Below are 22,802 nucleotides of genomic sequence, written 5' to 3'. Positions count from 1 at the left end.
AGCATTTTCACTCCTCATGATGCAGAACAGCGATCTCTCTTCACCGGTGCAGGGGCAGCTGCTGTAGCGCGCGCGCACACACACACACACACGCACACACGCACACACGCACACGCACGCACACACACACACACACACACACACACACCCTGCTTTTACTGAGAGTGGCTGAGAGAACTAAATGTTCAAAGTGTGGCTACGGTTCAGCAGAACTGATGCGGACATGCTTACAACTACAAGTGCAACAATTCTTTTGCATGTGTGGCCAAAAAAAAAAAAAATCTCAGTCACTGTCATGAGTGTGAATCCATGAACAGAGCTAGAGATTCTCCCTTCCAGCATCCGGACTACATCATCCTCGTAGCCTCTTCTTCACACCTACACTCCTTGTCTGCACCCACCCACTCTCACAGCTCAAGGCCTGTACATACAGCATTCCTCAGGCCTGTGTCAGAAAAGAGGCAGCCTGGGGATCAGGGGCCAAGTGGAGTCTGAACCCTGACAGACCATACAGGCCGGGTAAACCAATCATTAGCCCGGCTGGGTTCCTCTCAAAGACTTGCAACTGAGGACGGTGCAGTGGGCAAATCAGTTGTGCATGCAATTGGACTAGCCTACTCTGTGTATTTAAGTGTGTGTGAGTGTGTGCCAGTGTGGCTGTGTGCATAACCCACATAGTGAGCCAATACAAGCAGAATTAAGAGTCAAACACCCTTCACAGTTTCCTGTTCCTTGTTAAGAGTTTGTACAAACACGCAGACATCACCGAGAGTGTTTTTTTCAGGAAGGCAGACTGAAAAAAACAGTAATTTCCTTTTCTTTCCCTCGTGTTTTGCTAAGGCCAGGTTCCTAAAGGTGTTCCTCATTCTACACATTAGGACATTAAACATGTATGTCAAGGTGTCAGAGTTTATTTCATTTCTTGCCTCCTTTTGCTGAAAAACATCCATATAACAAAGATCACGACGCACAGGACAAAGCATTTAAAGCAGAGAAACTTGATGACAGAAAATAAGAAGTTTCCATATGAGGATCAGTTTGAGTGGAAATGAGATTTGAAAATGATGAAATGGCTTAGTTACTGAAAACACTAAAAAAGAAAGTCACTTGCAACACAGATTTCTTTCTCCTGTGATATTTTTGTCCTTAAAGCGCCATCAGCCTAAAAACATCGAGTGAGCTAGATGAAAACAGTGGACAGTATTCTTCCTCTCCTCAGACTCAAACCCGTCTGCTTGTCCTCAATAGCACTTTGTGTGTAAGGTTGTTGGTTGTTGAATGGGAATGAGAGCACACAGAGACAAGTCGGGGTCCTGTCCTCCAATAAGAGGGCTTTGCAAAGGTGAATTAATTGAGGTTCTGTGTGCTAGCAGGAAACCCTGCCCTAAGCAGGACTCCTCAGAATCATTGGGTGCATGCATGCGGCTTTCAGGGGAACAGCCTGCCTGGCTCCTGACTCTGTTTCCCTTTTCTACTAACCTGCTGCTGCTGCGAGAAAACACTGCTCCCACAACTTTCTTACCCAGGCAAGCCTGTCATACAGTGGTGCTATGTAAAAAATGTAAATAGCTTCAATTTCTACATTCTTAGAGACTTCTAACTGCACACCATCACACCTCCAAACTCCTGGAGGTGTAACGATCTGACATTTTCTTAGATTCTGTTGCCCACACAAATTATTGCAGCCTTCTACACAGAGATGCAAATGAACAAAAGCATTAGTGGGTTGATTATGTAAATTATCTCCATAATATGCAGCTTTACCTTCTGTAAATGCGATTTACCAGTTTACCGCTCATGTGTGAACACAGAAAATGAGACCGTGAACCGACACTGAGTACTGTCGTTGTCCTAGGCTGAGATCAGATGACAGATTGGGGTGACGGCCTCTGCCTTTCATTGTTCCATCCATTTTAAATAATATCAGAGTCACACAGTAATCACAGTCACCACAGAGAAAGAGCTAACCATTTTCACGTGCAATTATGAGATTAAAGGAGACCTACCTGTTTGCAACAAGCCGATTCTGCTGTCTGACACATCGTAATTCCGCTGAATGTCAAGCACAACGCCTGCAAAGAAAAACATAAAGATGGCTTCAAGATATAAAAAGAATCATAATCACAGTTACTGAAACACTGAGGTCTATATGACTTACGGCTAAATTCATTCTGGCATTATGAAAGCCTTTTGTGGCTTGTGATTACTGTTGGACATGATGGTTAGGTACTTAGAGGTTGTCATTCACCTTACTTCCCTGAAGAGCAATGTAATAAGACTGATAAGTGCTCTTTTGGCTGACATTCAGCGTTAAACTTTAGTAAGTGGCTGCAAAGATTTTCCCACAGGGTGTTATATATGAACAATAACTGGTGTTAAATCGCTAAACACACCTTCTACAAAAACAACGCTTGCAAACACAAACACACACACTTTCCCCACCATTAACTTCTCACTGGCTCATGCACAGTAAACTACTCTGGGGAACAGCTCCGGCACAATGACTGCAGTCGATTTTGGTTTTGCCAGACGACACTGCGAATGTGAGGTCGCTGTCAGTCACGCAGACGCACAGCGGCAGCACAACATCGCTCCACTGCGAGAAACCACAAGGTCTCTGAAATTGTTTCAATCCCATTACTGTAACCCAGGAGCGGCAGCACTGATGTGAAAGTCATTAGCATGCTGCACATCATACTAATGTCTTAATAAGGTGAACGGCATCTGGTGCTTGGCCAATTACAGGACAAGGAATGCTTGTGAACAGCTGAGTATCTGCTTATCACAATACTATGACTCGTTTGTGTTCTTAAGCAGGATAGACAAGAAACCTCATAAACTTTTAAACACATCATAAACATCAGAGGATCAAGATGAAGAAGAAGAAGATCAGATGGTGATAAATTAGATTAAAAGAAATCCCTAGAACGACCGTGTAGCTTTAGGTATTGGCAAACATGAAGCAACAAGTCATCAAATGCTTCTGCTCGCCTTGAGACTACCAGCTTTAAAGTCTTCATTTCTAACTGAGAATAAAAAAGGAATAATACATCTCAGCTAGAAATCCTTGCACTTCAGATGCGATGTAGTGTGTCTGGTAGTGTTAGCTGACTCTGTCAGGCTGGCAGGCTGGTCCTGGGGATTGCAACACGGCTCATGAAAATGCAACAGCAGCATGACTAACATTTTAAGAAGCTGGCGCCCTCTGATCTGTCTGCTCCCCTTGTATGAGTTCAGTATCACCTAGCAGAGCCTGACCTCTATACTAGCTTTTGTAACATTCAGAAACAACTACTGAATAATAATCAGCTGTAATCACTCTGCAGAATAATGGTAAATGGACTGGATCTTATACAGCCCTTCTCTACTCTACTTTGAGCACTCAAAGCTCTTTATACAACACACATTAATACTGCGACAGCTGTATCAGTATCCCCAGGAAACCTTGGCATGCAGACTGGAGCAGCCAGGAATCGAACCACCAACCTTCCAGTTAGTGGGTGACCTGCTCTACCTCCTGAGCTACATCAAGTAAAATCAGAGCAAAGCAGGCAAGTAACACAGCTCACTATAATAGATGTAAGCTGGTTCTGGTATCCTCTGTGCTGGCACTGCCTGTTTGTCGATGGTGCCACGCAGAGGCAGGTGCAGGTGGACCGTGACTGGGAGCATACATCAGATTCCTCTCAGCTGAGTCAAACCACCTGCACACATTCTCACACTGCAGGAAGCATTCTTGTTCAGTTGCTACACTAACAGTTTTTAACTTCTTTCTCTTTCAAAATCACCTGAGTTACGTTACTTCTCACCTGGTTTCAGTGAAACCCACAGTTCAGCCGCATGCCTAAATTCCTCAAATTCAGGTGCTAAAATAAAATAAAAACAAAACAAAACAAAAAAAAACTGTTTTACGTGCCCTTGGCAGACAGGTTGAAGCTGCCCCCTGTCAAGCCTGTCAAACAGCGACAAAATTGTTCAGCAGTGTACTGTACAACTGCAGCTGTACTGTAATTAGCCACAAAGACATGCGTGCACACACACACAAACAGAGCCTGCTGGGAGGGGGATTCCTACACCAGATGGTGGAGCGTCCCTCCTGGACAGAGGCTGAGTTAGCCTGAGCCACACCCGTCTACACTCACCACACAATTAATGAAGGTACAGTTGGCTAAATGCTATTTCAGATTAGCAAAACCGAGCTGAGGATGGTTCATGAAGTAGAGATTCGGCCACTATTTGATACGGCTGTGTTGTGACAACTCAAACAAGATAAGCTCTATTTAAAAGGCACGCAAATGAGAGCCTGAGAAGTTAATACGATACACACAGCACCCATTCAAATGTGCATCCGTTCAAATAAGAGGTGGAAGTCAGATTAAAGCAAGTGTATTGTATGAGATTCATGTGCAATGAGCTGTGTAATGAATTGCTAAGCTGTAAGGGATTACAGAGAGCCGGGAGTTCAGTGTTTGTGTAGCAACTATCTTCTCTACTCTCATAGAGGCAATCAAACTCTGTCCTTTTGATTTCTCTTTCACAATGATTAGCTTGCACTCCCAAAATATTTCATCTTTATCAGTCTTAGTATTTGCACACTTTTTTCCTCCCTCAGCTGTGACTCTCGGCTGTGCAAGTTCTAGTTCTGCAGACTAAAACAATGTCTTGAAAATCCAGAGGCGCTCGGGGATGGATCTGATGTTGAGGTGCTGCAACCCTCGTCCAAGCCGGCAGCACCCAGTTTAGTTGCCATGGCAATGCTGCACGGGTGCTCGAAGAGATAAAGGTCAAGATACCACAAAGGAATTTAGCTTTCCAAACTATTTTTTTTTTCCTCGTGAAAATGATCCGCATTACATCTTCATCATCACTCTGATTCAATGCAGCAGACTTTTCTCACAATGCAGCACCTGCGAAAGCTCTACTAAACCACACAGGTTATTACACAACGCCTGAAACCTTATGTAGCATAATAACATCTGTAAAATGAGTGGGTTTATGGGGTACGTCACATGACATCACTGCTGCCTTTGTGAAAATATTGCAAGTCAGCCCCACAGAAGCATTTAATTAATCAGCGTTCTTGAATTTCTGAAGACTTGGTTCCAAAGAAACATCCAGGGAATGTGGATTTTCCAGACTGCGCACAGTAACACCGGCTACTTCCATTTTCATTTAAGGTAAAGGCACTCACGCAGCAATGCGCGATGACAGCTACTGGGCATGCCACTCCCTTCCTAATATACCATAAACTCTCTTAAGTTTGTCTCGTTTAGCTTCAAGCAAAAACAAAAAGTGTATCAAACAGGCTCAAAGCAGCCAGCTGTCACTGAACTATTACAGCACAGTCGGCCTTTACGACCGACCTGTGCCGTGACGTGTAACAGTCCAGAACCACATTTTTTTTCATGAATTTATTATGACACGGAACTGTATATTCCACTGTATATGGCTGCGCACTGCAGTTAAAACAGAGTTGACACAGAGTCGGGTACAGCTGACACTTATTCCAGCCGCTCATAAAGTCTGCCTTTATGGACGCTTTTTTCAGTGTAGCTTGAGAAGAAATGACTCAAATTGGTAGAACGTTAACGTGCCACAAATGGGGCATTCAGAGTAATGAATGGTGAATGATCACTCCTCGATATGAAAAGAACTTTCTTCCAGTCTTATTTTTTCCCATTATAAGGACACCAGACGATTGTAGGCTTATAGTAAGGACTAGAATTTCAAAATCAAGGAAAATGAGCATCACAACACATCACAAATTCAAAAGAGCATATTGATAACATATTACAGGTTTGTTTTTTTTTTTGTTTTTTTGCCTTACTGGAGGCGAGCCTGCAGTGTGAACAACAAATGTTTAAATGAGTATACAGCATGTTGTTTTTGCAAAGCCAGCTCTTGCGCAGTGACGTAGATTTGCCATTATTGCTCCACTGGGACCACCACACACTCACAAATACACCTTAAGTGACAAACACACCCATACCAACACATGCCACACCCAACACAGCCATACACACAGATTTGCTTGCAGAGGACAGATTTCATTTGATATCATATGCCCTACAGAGACTTGTGGATCTCCAGCCCTGCTGATTCTATTTCTGCTCAGAGAAACTAGGTTAACGGAACGAGGGACTCACAGTCCAATTTAACAGCGAACGGTGAGGGTGAAACACAGAGACAGAGCAAAGGAGTCATAAGGAGTGAAGTAAGATGGTGGCTACATCAGATCAGTCAGGACTAGGCTGGTTAGTGTAGCATATGTTTCCTTTGTTTATTATAAATGTGTGTGTAGTCCCCTTTCCCCTGGTTTCACTGTGAGTAAGTCTGAGCGAGAAGGAGCCAATGGATGGAAGTCATTCATTCTGGCCGGAGTGTGACAGGCAGCGGTGAACCGCTCTGCTGATGTGGCCAATCTTTCTTCTCCATTACTGCAAAGAGGGTGATTCCTTTTCATGTGTCACTCCCCCCATCATATAAATATATGAATAAAAATAGTCTGGGAAGGAGAATGAAGAGAAAGTGTCTCTTTTCTGGTTCCTCTCGTGCCCAATTTTTGTACTTGAGCACGTGACAAACAGAAGAAACCGCCCTGGGAGACAGCAGCAGAGTGCAGAGGTAGGCCGAGCTGCAGAGCGTCTCAGACTGCTGCAGAGGAGAAAGCTGACCACAAATATGCCCGACTGTGGCCGGCGGGCTCCTGACCGACTGCTCTCCTCCCTTGCCATGTGGCCGCACTGGGCGGGGGAGCAGTTTTTCCATTCCACTTCCTTTGCCCGCCACACAGAAAGGAAACGTGATGCAGATGTCTGGGAAACAGCGTATAGAATTCGCCTGCACGGGAGGGCTTCAGAGGATTCCCCAATAAAATCAACAGAGACGAGGACTGTGTGTGTGTGCACACTTGACACTCCTGCTTCCCCTGGTTGCGAGTCGAGCATAAAATGTTAACCAAAATCACATGTGCTGTAGACTATGTCAGAACTCCAGTAAGATTTTTTAATACGCTGAATGAAGTCAGTTTTTGATGACTCGTAGCTGTATGAAGCAATTTACATCCTACTGTTGATTTTTATTCTACTGATTATTGATTATGGCAGTGCACCAATAAAAATCCAATAAAGAAAACAGCTAGCAAACACACTAAATGCAATTAATGCACAATAAAAAATACACAGTGCATATAATAAAATTTGTAGATGTGATGTACTCAGCATTTGTCAGACAGTAAAGTGTTTGGGTGTCCAGAGGAACACTCTAATATAAGGGAGGAAACCTCACTTAAAACCTAGCAGTGAAAAGCTGTATTCAGATTGATATTAGTGATATTAATGTTGTGCTAAAAAATAATGCAGCCTAATCGTTCACTTCACTGAGACAAATGAATTGACATAAAAAAAAGTGTAAAATAGTTCTGCACAAATTTCCTCCCACACTTCTCCACAACTGATCGTCATCATCATTGAAATCTATGCAAATACGCTTTCCTGACAGATTATGTTGCGTTGTGAATACTGATTCTACAATTTATCTCTTGATAACTGAAGAAGTTAATGCAACTAATGTCACTGTGATAACTTTCTAGACTTGTAAAATCCTTCCTGCAATATCATAATTCACTGTGCAGTGTTTTGCCAAACTATGATGAACCTTCACGTCGTGGGTGCATTATTCAAACTGTCCTCGCTGCACCATTTTTCATATTCTCACCTGTGGCAAAATGCAAATCCTTTTTCAGAACATTTCTCCTTGTGTCAAGATGAACCCTGAATACTTGTCATCTATGCAAGATGAAAATAAAGACTAAAGAAAAACGATGTTGATGGTTGGTGGTGCGTTTCTTTTCACTTTTTCTCACTTGGCTATCTGGATATGGGACAAAGAGTAAGGACAACTGATGGTTTAGGTTGATTTAAAGATTGTAAAGATTAAGGGTGCTAAACGTTATTCGCACAACATATTCAAAAAGACCTCCTTCCACTGTGTGATGATGAATATGCTGTTATTTCAGAAACAAAACCCTGTGACACTCGAGACAGCTTTCACTCTAATCTTTTAAATTTGTGACAGCCAAACTGGGGCGAAATCAAATTAAACTCCTGTAGGTTTGCCAGCTTTACCACTTTGATTAATAGGGATTTTTCTTTCCTCCTAATTTTTCTTTCACTAATCAAAAGCTTGAATTCAGCTCAAGGGCTGCCGTGCATTAGTCCCAGCCAGTACGTGCTAAATATTTGATGGCAGAGGAGAGGACGCACGGGGAAGCATCAGGGAAGCAGGCTAAACATATAGCTCATCAATAATACATCCGGGGGGCCACTCCACTTGTTTGTATGAGATAATCCATTAGCTGTATTGGGAAGAGATGCAGTGAAGCGAAGCAAAGGTATTCGGGATTAAATGAGCCTGTAAGACTGCCAGGGGATCTCCGCGAGCTGCACTCATTCGCACCATCGCTCTCTCGGGAATACTGAACAGCAGTTGAACTCAACCTTGAATGGAGGAGTGGGTTTATGGGGAATTTTGAGAAGCAGCGACGCTGACCTGAGAGAATCATTACAAGGGCTCGGACAGTGTTGTGTTTTAATGAAAAAAAGGCTGAGATGGAGAGTACTCCTTTCACCAAGCCACAGAAAATATCCTGAGGTTTACATGTGGCTGAATTTTAGACAGAATCTCACAAAAGTCCTGATTGATGCAACTAAGCTGCCATTACTTCAAGCAGGATATGCATCTGCAAGCAGCTTCGCCATCCTCCTTCACCCCAGCTCCTCCCTTCATGTTGCATCTGACTTAATCAGGGTCATATGTGTTGACATTGATGCACGCGCTGGTCTGTATGGACGGGTCTTACCACTGAGATCCCTGTCTGCAACTTTCCATATATGAACACAGAAGACTGGGAATGTGTGCTCTTCTGACCTCATGCTTCCCATATATGCATGTGGAAAGAGGGCAGGTCCCAGAACAGAGCCATGCCAACAACTATAAATTACTGCAAATGGTACAATCATGTTTTGGCGATCGTGGTAATGACTGACATGAATAAATTCCCTTTATGGCACGAGAACCTTTATACGATAAATACCAGGATGTTTATATTTGACAGGATCTATTTGGGAGCAGGCAGACCATGATAATATTTGCTAAGCAGCATTACACACTGCATGCTAGGATGATGGAAAAGCAGTTGCTACTGTAAGTATTAGGTTTTAGATATTAAATCAAAGGATTTAGCAAAGTCGCATTTTGACGTCATAGTGCTAAAGAGAAAAAAAAACATTGGAAGTTTTCATAATTTATCTCCTGGGAATCCTGCACAATTGGTCATGGAAAGCCTCTGGCTTCTGGACAAAAGTGCCAAAAAAAGCCAAACACAAACAGTACGCACCCTTTTTTCCTGACAATGCTGAGCTCCTCCTATGTATGTGTATGCAAATGCATGGACACTATCAAAAGGTGGCAAAAGACACAGGCCAGATAACATCACCCCGCATGTCCGTGAGCCTCGGTTTGTGTGTGTGTGTGTGTGTGTGTGTGTGTGTGTGTGTGTGTGTGTGTGTGTGTGTGCGTGCAGCCTGGGGCAGCACGTGTGTACTTGAAAAATCCTGTCAGTAATCCCAGCGCTTTTTTACATAACAGTGAGAAGTCCGGATTAAAATCACTGTGCAGCATTTTTAATGAGTTGTCATTTTTACTCTCCTACCTTCTCCTCTGGTCTCTGTGTGGTTTCATGATGGGATGTTGAAACAAGCTGCCTTTTAAATTATACATAATGTCTTTGCTAGACAGGTTTACTTTACGACATCCTTTTGAATTATTGGAACATGAAGCATAATGATCTAAGATGATCCTGAGATCACTTTTTTAAAGAACATAAGGAGAACAGATTTCTGTGTTCTCTGCATGACACCTGAGTCATCTGCTAATTCTGACTTTCCCCTAATTTAACCCCAGTGTGAGCTGTGAAGCATAACAGTAAGACCTACAGCCTGTCACTGCAGGTGCTTTTTTTTTTTATTAAAGGAGTGGGTCCACTCCAAAGTGACCTGAAGCTGGAACAGAAGAAAGAAGACTGGCTAAATTTTGTATTTTCAGCTCAATTTAGCATCAAACCAGCACAGCACGGCTATCTTCTCTGGATGATAACAGAGCTGAGCTTCACAAAATGGAGAATTAAAGGACACCCTGGCCCAGCTGATCCCAGATATGAAATACTTATAGCAGAGTATGGGGATTTAATTTAGAAAAAATCTTTAATAGACTGAGCTGCCATTAAAAGAAATTAAATTTTTATTGAAAACGAGTAAGATAAACTAACCTAGACAAAAATAAATCAATAAATTACAGATTTTTGACTTCTCTGGTTCAGTTACTCTGAACTCAGCAGCGAGCCATTAAGAACCGAATGGGTCTCAGGTTTCTTGACTCTAACACTGAGATGGCCTCACATCTCTGACATGCAATTTAGCATCCATTTTGTTTCAGGGCTGCTCAGCTGAATCACAAAGAGCTTAAGTATGACTGATGAAACAAGAAAGGGTTCTCCGGTTTAGGTTTTTATGTGCACGGGGGTGTCAGTGCACGAGTTTCTACTCGCAAGCATCAATCACCATTTGGGCTAAAACTAATGGGACAGATCTGCCACTCTTACCCACTTCAATAAGAACATGCTTTACTGTAACGTCTATACTCTGAATAATGCTACAGTGTTTCCTGGGATTGTTTTTTTTTTTATCAGGCTTCCAGCTGAATTCCCATCTCAACGACTGCCAGCAGGAAGACCAATCAAACACAAGAGAGCATTTTTATTCGGACTCGACCAAGGTGACCCCCTCTACCACTCTCCACCCACTACTCCAAAGCAATCCTATGTCACTGTCACACGGTGTCTTCATTTAAGAGGGTAGCCACTAATTTTCAACTTGTCCCAGTTTACCTAAGAACATGGAGTTCATTTTTCATTGTCTCATGAATTAGGTATGCATTTCATTACCTCCTCTGCTGTTTCAAACACTCAAAGAAACCTAAATATGTCTTTGAATCTTGTGCTTGGCCACACTGGGAATGAAAAAAAACAAGTTGATTTTTTTTTTGTGTGTGTGTCATTATATTAAGAATATGACACCACTTTAAAAGCTGAACTTTCTGCCTAATTTGTCAAACACAAGGTGAGTCTGAATTCTTCTCGGCGTGGGAAAATACCCCAAGGAAACTGTTTTCGTTCCTTTCAAACTGCATCCACATACCAGGCCTGTTTTGTTAAAGGACGGCCCACATACCTACCGCACAGCAGCCTCGGGCCACGCACAGTTATCTGTCATTAAACTATATTAAGAAATATGCACGTAAAGCTTTGCAGTGCCGGTACCTTCATCAACAACCTCAAAGGCAACACAGGTGCTGCAACAGGCTTTTAAAACATCACTAAATATCTATGTCATGTTAAAAAGGAAGCACCACTGCATTTCACGTCCCCCCTAAGACTCTTAGCAAGAGAATAAACCAACATGAATTCAAAATTTTTAAAGTGGTGTGAGCTGCCTGCAGTTATGTATTTATAAATGGACCATTAAACATTAATAGTGCCAAATAAGCAAATGAACGCTGTGATACTCCAACCAGTCCAGAGAGGTGTAACTGAACATTCCAGAGTACGACAAAAACAAACATATAAACCGAGCCTGTCATTGTCTCATCATAAACCATTTCCCAGAGCGCAGACAGAAGTCTTCAATCAAGATATGCAGTGTAGAATTATCCAGAGGTATAATTACAAGTTGGACCGATTAGGAAACACAATGAGATGATGCCAGATTGCATCCCTATATGAATTTTAAATATCTGCGTACGCACATACGTTTTGTCCCTGCGGCAGCGCAGTCTCGGAGCCCAAAACCAATCGCACGTTCTCAAAGGAGTTCAATCCTAAATGTGAACCTCTCACAGCAGAAGAAAAAACACTCAGTGCTGTTAGTGAGTCCACCTCTGACCCAGGCTATTAATGGAAAGAGCCCAAACTTTGGCAGAGGTGAACACCCCTATTCCAGCACAGCCCTCCCCACAAACACAGCAACAAACACAGTAATGAAAAATCTGCTGCAATCGCATTGAGCACTGACACATGACAGATATCCACAAAGCAAATAAAAACAAAGAGCTGATAAAACATGTGAGGCAACTCACACACACACACACACACACACACACACACACACACACACACACACACACACACACACACACGGGCAACCTTATCATAGCCTGATTGATGGATATCAGAAGATGACATAATTAATGCCTTTACCAGGCACCTGTATTTACCCAATCTCATGTAAATTGGGAAATGGACACTTTTTAAATATAGTGGCTACTAAACAAACACTCAAAGTATTATTGTACCAGCTGTGGGAGCTTCCAGGAGCTGGGAGCTAATATTACTGTAGGTCTGTGTTCCCAACCGCTGGGTGTAACTGCAAGCAGGTCAATATTAGATTCCAGTCCTCTCAAGAGCAACTTGTTAATGTGTCAGAGAAAATCCAATTTCAGCATGTCTCGGGGCAGCGCGGTTTCATCACTTCTAACAAATTCCAAGCTTTTCTTCTGTTGATCAATATCCATTGTCTGTGCGTGTAATTTTGCAATGATACCAAATGGATTGCACTGACTTCTATTTCCATTTCTTCATTGCATGTTTCGCCAGCCTCGGCCAAAGCACTGCTCTCAGGGGAACAATTGAATATGACCTTCACAACACAAACATTTCACTTGTTTGTGCTGCTCTGTTTTTCTCCCTTCATGTTGTTATTTCTCGCGGTGTGTTGAAATGGAGGGTTTGGCGTGGCTGGTGGGAAGGGAAACATACAGCGAGCAGTGAAAAGGTCAGATATCTGACGCGTAAAAAAAAAAATCGGGCATATGTTTTTTGTATTTCTATTATGAAATAGAGCTAAATATTAAAGGGAGGGAATGCACAGGGGAGAGAGGAAAGCAACATTTTGCCTTTCACATTTTTCACGCAGGGATGAACTGCTTTTGACAGCATGTCAAATAACACCAAAGTGCGCAACACATCTCATATCTTTCCTCCCTCCTTCGTGCTATCCTTCCATCTGCACGAGGAGACAAATCTCAGCATTTTAATCAGGTAAACACTCCTATCTTCTCAGATAATGACACAGAAAAGGAGGGGCACAACTTACAGCGCAATAGAAACTGGGAGAAAACTCACATTTCTGCTCTTGATGTCTTATTTTTCTTTCCCTCTTAAAAAACTCCCAACTGGCCTGAACTTAGAAGATAATGTGTTTCTCTCAGGGCTGTAATCCTAAGGCAAACCCTTTACACCAAAGAAACCACGGCCTCTTCGTCCCTGTGTCCACAAACACTCCTGTGGCGACAAAGAGGAGGTCAGTGATCATCAGTTCACAGCTCAGATTTACTTGTCAAAGGTCATTTGAGGACTTCTGCAAGCACTGTTGACTCATCAAACTACTGTAAGTTTAAAGATAAGCCCAGATAACAATCTCAATGATAGGAAAATAAACTGTATGTAGAATTGGCCCCTCAAATCCCCACTTTGACATTCAATCCTATTAAAAACACGATACGTTTTAAATTAATGTGTGGCAGCAGGCTGACTTCTTTAGCCATGGTTTACAGCTAATATCAATTTCCTCTTAAAACTATCGTGAATAAAAGCTCCTGAAATGAGCTATTAGCATTTTCTGAAGTTATAAGCCGCATCTTGTTGGATATTTCCAAGAAGAACTAAAATCTCATCATGTGTAAGTCACGCTGAACTTGAACATTTGTAAGCTTCCTTGTTTGTGTCACAGTCAATCAAGCACTCACAGATTTAAATCAGGTTCCTTCAATCGAGGCTCGTGTTGGTTTCCAGCATATCACACCAACTCTTTATAAGCACTGCTATAGTTCACCTGGTTGAGCCCAGACAATTTTCTACACGTTACCCCCCCCCCCCCCCCCCCCCCCCCCCCACACACACACACACACACACTCTGTTTATGTTTTCCTCTCTATGCTCTGCACTGTATAAAGGCTAAAAGCCCCCCCACCCCAAAACGTGCGCTCTCTCCTTCTTGTTTTCCAGTCGCTGTTAACAACAACTGGCATTACCGCTGTCGACAGTATAAAAGAGAGATGTAGCTTCTGAGTATAAAAAGTGAAGCCAACGTGGAAGTGGGGTAAACTAACTGGAATCATTTTATAACAGCCATCATGGGGCAATACCTGTGGTTTCAAAACCATTTCCAGTGATAGAAATGTATGGGAAAAGAGCCCTGGGACTTAACCTCAGTAAACACTTTCCTGATGAGTTTATGGTTCAGTCCTTTTGGGTCATACTGAATAAACATTCAGTCCATTTTGTAAATTTTAGTCATTCTAAGTTTCATAAAGGAGGATTATCCAGGGCGAGTTTTCCAGCGACTGACAAGCTGTTAGCCAATGATGGCACAGTTTCACGATCAGATATATCCTTCATCTGGTTTCAAAAGATCAAGATGGCGAAGGCGAAAATGCTCAAGGGTTCAAAATTGGACTTCACAAACAAATGGAAATCACAGTAGCTACATCTACTTTTTATTCTGTCTCATTACATTACTAATAGAGGCACAATAGCAAGTTGAAGCTAGCTAGCAGCAGCTTATCTACAGTGATGAAGCTACTGGTTTCTAATATTAGCCAAACTTTGTATTGAAATGCATCATTAACTGAACATCTGTTTAATCATTTTTAATCATGCACTGCTGAAAAAAAACAAAAAAAAGAAGTGTAAATATAGGTTAAAAAATGTCAGTTTTGAAATAATATTAGAAAAGTGTGTAACAATATGTGCACATGTTGCTAATTATAATTAGCTACATAAAGCTATTAATGCTTGGATAAAGTATGCTAGCCTGGTGACAGCTATAACATTCAGGTAACAAGTGAACTGGAAATGATGTGAAATTGGGTTAATTTATTTTTCGTTCAGTTCAGTGCCTTTATTCCCTCCTGTTAATGCTCTAGCTGCTGACTGTGGCGTTGCAGTGCTAGGAGAAAATTACCATCCAGTTGTTTTCAGAGCACCAACATCCACCTGTCCCTTTCACCACATGCAGTATCGTTCCTACACATCACCTCAACCCCTGCTCTGCAACGTAGGCAACACTGCATAAAAATATCCTCTCCAATATGCAACATGTGTAATGATCTCATAGTTGTGATGACAGATGCAGTTGGTCGGGTTGGATTGATGCCAAAATAACAGTCGTACGGAGGAGGTATGAAAGCGTCACCCAAAAGAGACCATGAAATAGCGTATTCATGGGGGTCACAGGGTGAAAGCTGCTGCAATGGAAGCTTGCCTACTTGGCGGTAAAATCTGGAGCAGCCACATGAAAGGGCCTCCACTGGCAGAGGAGGAAGTTCTGTCTAATTCCATCGGTTACTATTACAGACGTCGGCTAAATCGGAGCCTAAAGAACACACAGACTGTTTTCTCACAGCAGAGGGAATGGCACGCTAGAATATAGACATAAAGAAAGATTAGTGGGATATCTGTGGGAAACCAGTCTGGAAAAGTCCACTTGATAGAAAGTCCGCTTGAACATCTGTCAAATAGCGTCAATATTTTGCTGTCAACGGTGGAATAAACGCTGTCCAGATTTTGCGGTGGATGTTGACTTATAGTCAAAAACGTGGAGAAGTGATGACGCCTCCTTTCAAAGAGATGTGGATTTGAACTGTACAATGCAGCTCGTCTAATTTGAAACAGCTCAAGATCAGATGGAAAAAGCGAGAAAGACGCAGCAACCCTATAAAGTAAATTACTAGAGGCCCTTCCATCTTTTTAACGCTTCAGCTATTGTTGGGGGACCTTTAATGTGAATGCTATAAAACAACAGAGGGTGAAACTAGGGAGAAGAGTGCAGGGTGAGACAACCAACAGCTAAACTAGGACATGGCTCACAAACCACACTGTTTAGTAGTGAGAAGACGCTTCTTTATCCCGACGTATTCTGCTGCGACACTTCGTGTTACTGAGAACATCTGCTGTGTCACGTTTCTACCAGAGGCTGAAAAACATGTCACAGCGGTGCTCCGTTTGGGATGGCGCACAGTGACATCATTATCTGCTTTTGAATTAAGCAAAATGAATTTATTCTCAAATCTTTCCAACACACACACACACACACATATACACACACACACACACACACACACACACACACACACACACACACACACACACACACTGTATTCACTTCTCTTCTTTTCCAGAGTCTGTGGAACTGAAAGTGGAGCTTTTTCTTGTATTTTGAGCACTTCCACCCGAGAAGGAGCAGTTTAGGTTGTTGCAAGAGATGTGCAGAAAGCAGAAAACAAGCACATTCTTCCTGTCGTTGCATAAAATGAAGCAGTTAATGCAGAGGAGTGCCTGGGGCCTATGTGGACAGTGATAATAAGAAGACACAAAAGGAAACTGGACAGAGCTAACAGGAATTAATCTGCCTGGCCAGTCAGACTGGATAGATCACTCCATCTTTTTTACTGTCTAACAAAGAGATGGCCTTAAGAGGATTATTACCAAAGGGTCGGCTGTGTCTAAATGCAAGATGCCAAATGTTTCTATGCGTGAGTCATGCACCTGTCCAATGGGATGTGACCCTGTTTTGAAGAAGTCCTCAAATGACATCTTGACTGAGACAGAAGTGTTAATCTGTGGCTCCCCAATATTTCTGTCCTGCACAGATTAGGTTGCAGTCTGTACCCCGCAAACTATGTGCGTGCACACAGGGGGGTGGCTACAGCTAACACAAACCAGGGCTTACTTAATTACCAAGTGCAGTGTGTCTGCCTCACATATCCTCATATTCTTAGGAAAAAAAAAAAAAGAAAAACTCTTAATCCCCTCTTTATGATAAGCTGTCGAGGAGCTTGGACTGTCTGCTGAGGGACTACATAAGGACCAACACCAGGATTTAAGGTTTCAAAGCCACCTCAAATTAAATTAAATGCAGTAGCTCTCTAAATCTCAAAGCTCTTATGCACTCTAAAAGGCAAATGTAATATAAGTGGCTGGGGGTTAGATGACTGCTTCCAAAGGCCAGACACAAGTGACCCAGCTAAAGCATCGTAACTCATCCAGCCGCACCAGCAACCACTCCAATCTTGTGTTTTCGAGACCCCATCTCTTTTTCCTCCACGGTGGTGTTCTGAGATGCTGTGAGAAGCGAGTGATCGACCTCATCAGGACACTACTGAATGTCCCGGACACTCCCAGTTTCTTCCTTGTCTGCATCACAGCCAGTTGTAAAAACAAGAACAGGCTTGTGACATCAGGTCAGGTCTGAACCATCAGCTGAGCAGCAGCTGAGCCCGAAGTCCAACTCACGGCACAGAGCTTGTAGTTGTCATTCACACCCTCCTTCTCTTCAGCACCCACTGAAACTTAATAGCGGTCTCTTCTGTGTCTGTTCGCACTTGGATTTGGCCCATAAATGTGCCTGACAGAAACCAGATCACTGTATGTTCGCCTATTCCACAACACAGAAATATGGAAATTGGAGAAATTTGAACTGTTGGTAGTCCTAGCTGAACGCACCACATAACAACAGTGTAACATGTTGAAAAAGCATTTCATTGAGTGGTGGAAAGAGCACTTAAAAGAATGGAAAATTTGAACAGCTCATTTATAAATTGCTTACATTACAGTACATTTAATGTAAAATCAGTCGCAGCACAGAAATCTGTAATTTAAGCCAGACTGTATGAGACTTCCTCAGTTACTCTAGCCCCACACTGAGATATGCAGCAGCTCAAGCCTCATATAATTGCTTTGTTCTCAAGCTGTTCTTCCTCACAAAGCAGTGGTATTAAACATTCAAGTCTTGTATAAAACATATTGGCAGTAAATCTATCAAACCCAGAACACACAAACCTCCAGTAAAAAAAAGAAGAGAGACATTGTGACTTCTCCCTTCTTCTGTGGTTCTTACAATCATCTTGGATAAGCCACGTGTGGGAATCAAACCCAAAGGTTTTCTTGTTTGTGTGTGTGTGTGTGTGTGTGTGTGTGTGTGTGTGTGTGTGTGTGTGTGTGTGGCTTCACCTCTTATGTGGGGGATTAACAGAAAGATCCAAGTCTTTGACTCTACTGCTGTGTTTTGCTGCAATTTTCCCATCATTGTTGTAGATCAGAATAGCCCCTGGTGTCTAGAATGGTCACCCTGTGTGTCTGTGACAATGCTTTAGTGATCCACACAAACACACACTACAGTAACATCAGTACAAAGACCTTTTGAGGGGAACAGCATCGCTCTGGCTCAATGCTGCCTGCACTCTGCGTCTGCTTCACTCTGACTGCCTGCCTCTGCAGCAGGCAGCCCCTCCCTCTACAACTCTCTCCTCTCATTCAGCTCCTCTTGAAATGGTGGGGACAATCTTTTCTAATGTGTGTGTGTGTGTGTGTGTGTGTGTGTGTGTGTGTTCCTCTGTAAGTGTGCCCTCATGCTTGCTTAATTGACATTAAGATCTATGAGCTGGGATGCGCTTTGGGTACCTGCTACTGAAGGGATTTGAAAGAGAAAAAGAAACAGGAGAAGCAGAAAGCAGAGCGGATAGAAGGAAGAAGAAACTGATGGAATATATGAAACAAGGAACTGCTAGTGGAACTGACTCTTGATTTTAATAAGAAAAAATCTAATAAACATTACCAATAACCAAAATCCCCCATGATATCCACTTCAACCGCACAAAATTAATATTATTATATATACTATATCATATAGCTCTTTGTAACCCCCACCCTCCAGCAAACATTGCGCTACCAACAGATGCACTGCTTCCACCACCTTTTACTAGCTCACACTACAGGAGAGGAGGGAACCACTAGAAGAGAGACAGATGAGCAAAATGGCAGATTAGCTGATAGCTGATGCTGTATTAGTTGGGCTATATGATTGCTGGTCCTCATTTTGCTCGAGGGGTCTGATGCACACGCTGCCCATGCATAATCCCAAACCGTCAGGCGGTGTTCAGGTGGCAGCAATGGGAAGGGACATCCCCTTCTCTCTCTGCACCGCATGCTCTAAACACAGCCTCTCTCCAGCGTGGGTTAGCCCGAGATGCTGCATCCACCACCCCTCCCTAACCCCATCCTTCTCTTTCCTCCTCCCTATCACCACTTTCTCCTCATCCCTCTCCAGTCACTCCTCCACATGTCACAGCACAGCAAGCGCTCTGAGATCCAGCAAAGTTTTTACGGCTTTGCAGAGGATTTTCTCCCCCAGCTCTTCGTGTGAAAATTGTCAAACAGCCGACAGAGGATCATGATGGAAATGAGAGAAAGATAGGATTGCTCCAGAGCCCCTTAATGAAGGGTTTCCTCTGATCAAACCATGAGGAGATTTAAGGGGACGGAAGGAAAAATCACCCCTGTAGATGGGGGACTTGCTCATCCATGATTGAGGATGAGGATGTGGTTTTTTTAGCTCTATGTGCTGTGACTGAGTGGTGCTTAAAGATGCCACTGTACAACACATTCTTGGCATGGATGTACATTTTGCAGCTAAAACCATCCTGTTGTGATGATCAGGCACCCGAGGCTTTGTGGCTCTGCAGCTGACAGACTGGACCTCAAACCTTCAGGATAATGACTGAGTACACATTATTCTGTTTGGATTGCCACTTCTTCTCTGTGCCAGGGGCTACAGAGACAAATACTACCAATTACTTCAGATTATTGAATAAAAAACCAGAGATAACCAGGAAAAAAGTTAAATGCGACACATATTTCAGGTAGACTGTTAATGTGCAATCCTATCAAGTAGTCAGCAGCAACAGAAACCTGCCCTTTAACCAGGAAAGCACTTCTTTGCAGAGAAGAACCTTCTCTCTTATTGAACACACTTCCCTCTATTCTCTTGCTGCAGCAGTATATTTAACCCATTCAGGGCCGTCAACCAATGCCAAAACCTCAGTAAGTAGCATAATATGAAAGCCAGCTATATAGATAAAGCAGACATGAGGAGAAATGTTGGTCTGATGTGACAATGTTTACACTGTAACAGTGCTTTAAAGTGAGTATATAATAATTTTTAAAAAAAGCTTTAATTTTGATTTTGTAGACATGTAGTTTCTTAAAGTATCTCACTATGTCTTGATTTGATTTTAACATCTAGTTGCCACATGCCAGTTCATTTATTAAGCCATTTATCAATTTCACAATTCACTACAGGCTTAATTTCCATCTGCGCACGGTGCTCAGCTTTAATGAAACATGCTCTGGATCTCAGCTCCAGTACAGTGAGGAAATGCGGACACTTGATTAACAGGATTAACAGCACATGGCCTCATCGCAGCATCACACCGCGGGCTGGCAAGATACGGAGCTGTTAGGTGCCGGACAAAAATCGCTCCAAGAAACAACGAGGAACTGCCTGATTCTTCATAGTGATACACACACGCACTCTCCCCTTCTTGTTTTCCAGTCGCTGTTAACTGCTCTGACAGATCAGCCCAAAGCGACGTCGCACTCGGTGCGTAAGCTTGCTGTGGGGATCGCGGATGGAGAGCCGATCGCCTTAATTGATCGATCCGCAATAATCTAGAGGCCGCGGGGGAAAGCCATTTAGGTCAAGCCTTTGTTGAGTGACAGAGGAGACGTGTATCTGTTTGATCTAATCAACGCTCGCAGCGAACAGTCCACAGCGATGAAAACACACACACACACACACACACACACACACACACACACACACACACACACACACACACACAGCCTTGCGGTTTAGCAGAGTCCACTGCGCTCGGGCTTGCCCATTGTTCCGCCCGTCTCCGCTAAGGTGAGCTATGAGAGTGGAACAGCTTCATGCAATTAGCGCAGAATCACTTCAAATAAATAAAGACAACTGCTCCACTTTCTTAGCCCGTCAGATAAATGAAGAGCAAATATTGTGATTTGGCGTAAATAAAACAGAGTTGTCAGGTCTCTTACCGGCTACAGTGTATCTATCCATGTAATTGAGGACGTTCCCAAAACTGAGGATCCCGGCGGCGGCAGCCGGTGAGCGGCATTTCAGCAGCGCCGCACGGAATTTCTGCCCCGGTTTGCAGGGGTGAAGGTCCGGGTTGGATATCAGTCCGGGACTCATGCTGCCCGACAGCGTGCGCACCTCATCCGAACTGCTGCAGCCTTCAATCTCGCATCCATCGCTCTCCACACACATTTTCTGGCACCGAAGATCCAGCGCAGAAAAAGACCGAGGAACGGTATGGAGTGGAAAATAGTTGAACAGGGACCACACTCAGCGAGGCTCAGAGATTTCAGCTGAAATTAATCGCAGTGAAACTGTTGTCTAAATTTCTAAAGCGCAGGAGCAGCTCTCCTCGGAATCATATTTTTCTACCAGTGCGAGGTGACAGACAGCCTGTGCGCTCCTTAGTTTTTTTTTTTTTTTAAGGATCGAGCGCTTAGTAGGAGGGAGATCTCATCACGCTCCGCCCCTGAAAACCTGCAGCAACAGACGGAGCCGCACCTGATACTGAAGTGCGGCTGGAAAAACCTTTCTGTTAATTCTAAGAAGCGCTATACAGTGGTGGGAGATGCTTTTATTTATTTATGCCCACATATATAAGGGAGCAAAAACGGTTGAATATTTAAATATTTCGGTTATTATTACTGAATAATTATTGGCTAATAGAAGTAGGTCACTGAAGATATATTGGTGACTGCATAAACGCTCTTGGTGTCCTATATTTTCAATAAATGGACACGCACATATTGGTATTTGAATTTAATTGTATCCCTGTAGCCTGTATTTGTTTCTAAATACGGTGTCAAAATTTGATTGATTTAGTTTAGGTCGCCATAAATAGTCACACAGACGTTTGAGTTTCTGATTAAAAATAAATATGTTTATAGATACCCGCAGATATGGAAACAGGCATGCTTACTGGAAGGAAAGAGGAAACGCCTTAGACTGTTAGATGAGACTGATGATGAAGTCTATTATATCATACGCTAATTAAGGACTACCGCGCTTGTACTTTATTTCCAAGAATTTATTATTATTTTTATTATTAAATAGTCAGGTTTTATTTCTAGATGTGCGAGAATCATATGTAAAATGGTCACCAGAGTCAATAGTAAGTGATTACGGGGCTTCCCCACCACAAGGTGGGAAGGCAGCAGTTATAGTCCAACGTCACAGAAAGAAAAAGCCCTCATGTGTCATTGTTGTAATCTGTATACATTAAACTTTGTTCGTCCTTTTTTATCGGTGGTCAGTACATTTGGAGTTCCATTGTTCAACCAAGCAGGAAGGAGAAATGAGAGTTTCAGAGGAGTCTTTGAACTTTTCCTGTGAGGCCACACGTCATCAAGCCTTATCCAGCATGTTTTTCCTCAAATGTTACTACACTTCACTTTATTCATCGACAGGACTGAAGTATTCCAAATCAAACTCTACAATTACATTTTTATCTTGAATAAATGGGGAAAATATTCATGAATATTCCTCAGGACATGCCATATACCTGCCATACCTGTCTGAATCCAAACAGCTCGCTTATCAGCTAAATCTACTTGTTTTACTGCATTGCACACATTTGGGAGAAGTTTACAGATAAGCACAGTGGTTTAGACAGCTCCTCGATGACACTGAAAATAAATGGTTATTATAATTGCAATAAAGAAATCTGCGTAACCAATTTATTTTTCACTGGCATTTATATGGTATTTTTCTAGTCTGCCTGACTGCTCAAAGTATGTTACATTATAAACCGTA

General features: G+C 42.7%; 1 protein-coding gene across 1 annotated transcript in view; it reads right to left on the bottom strand.

Moving 5' to 3' along the window:
* Positions 1-21,426, bottom strand: part of spns2 (SPNS lysolipid transporter 2, sphingosine-1-phosphate) — a 60,181-nt gene extending 38,755 nt beyond the window's left edge. Inside the window, exons 1-2 of the mRNA XM_030746660.1 lie at positions 21,011-21,426; positions 2,007-2,072 (exon numbers count right to left, since the gene is read on the bottom strand). Of these exons, the coding sequence (XP_030602520.1) occupies positions 2,007-2,072; positions 21,011-21,242 (298 nt within the window). The 5' untranslated portion in view covers positions 21,243-21,426. The remainder of the gene's footprint in view (positions 1-2,006; positions 2,073-21,010) is intronic.
* Between the last annotated feature and the right edge of the window lie 1,376 nt (positions 21,427-22,802).

Source organism: Archocentrus centrarchus, chromosome 14 (assembly GCF_007364275.1).
Source record: "Archocentrus centrarchus isolate MPI-CPG fArcCen1 chromosome 14, fArcCen1, whole genome shotgun sequence".
Lineage (NCBI taxonomy): Eukaryota > Metazoa > Chordata > Actinopteri > Cichliformes > Cichlidae > Archocentrus > Archocentrus centrarchus.
Note: the sequence above shows the minus strand (reverse complement) of the source record. Positions and strands in the feature narration are given on the sequence as shown.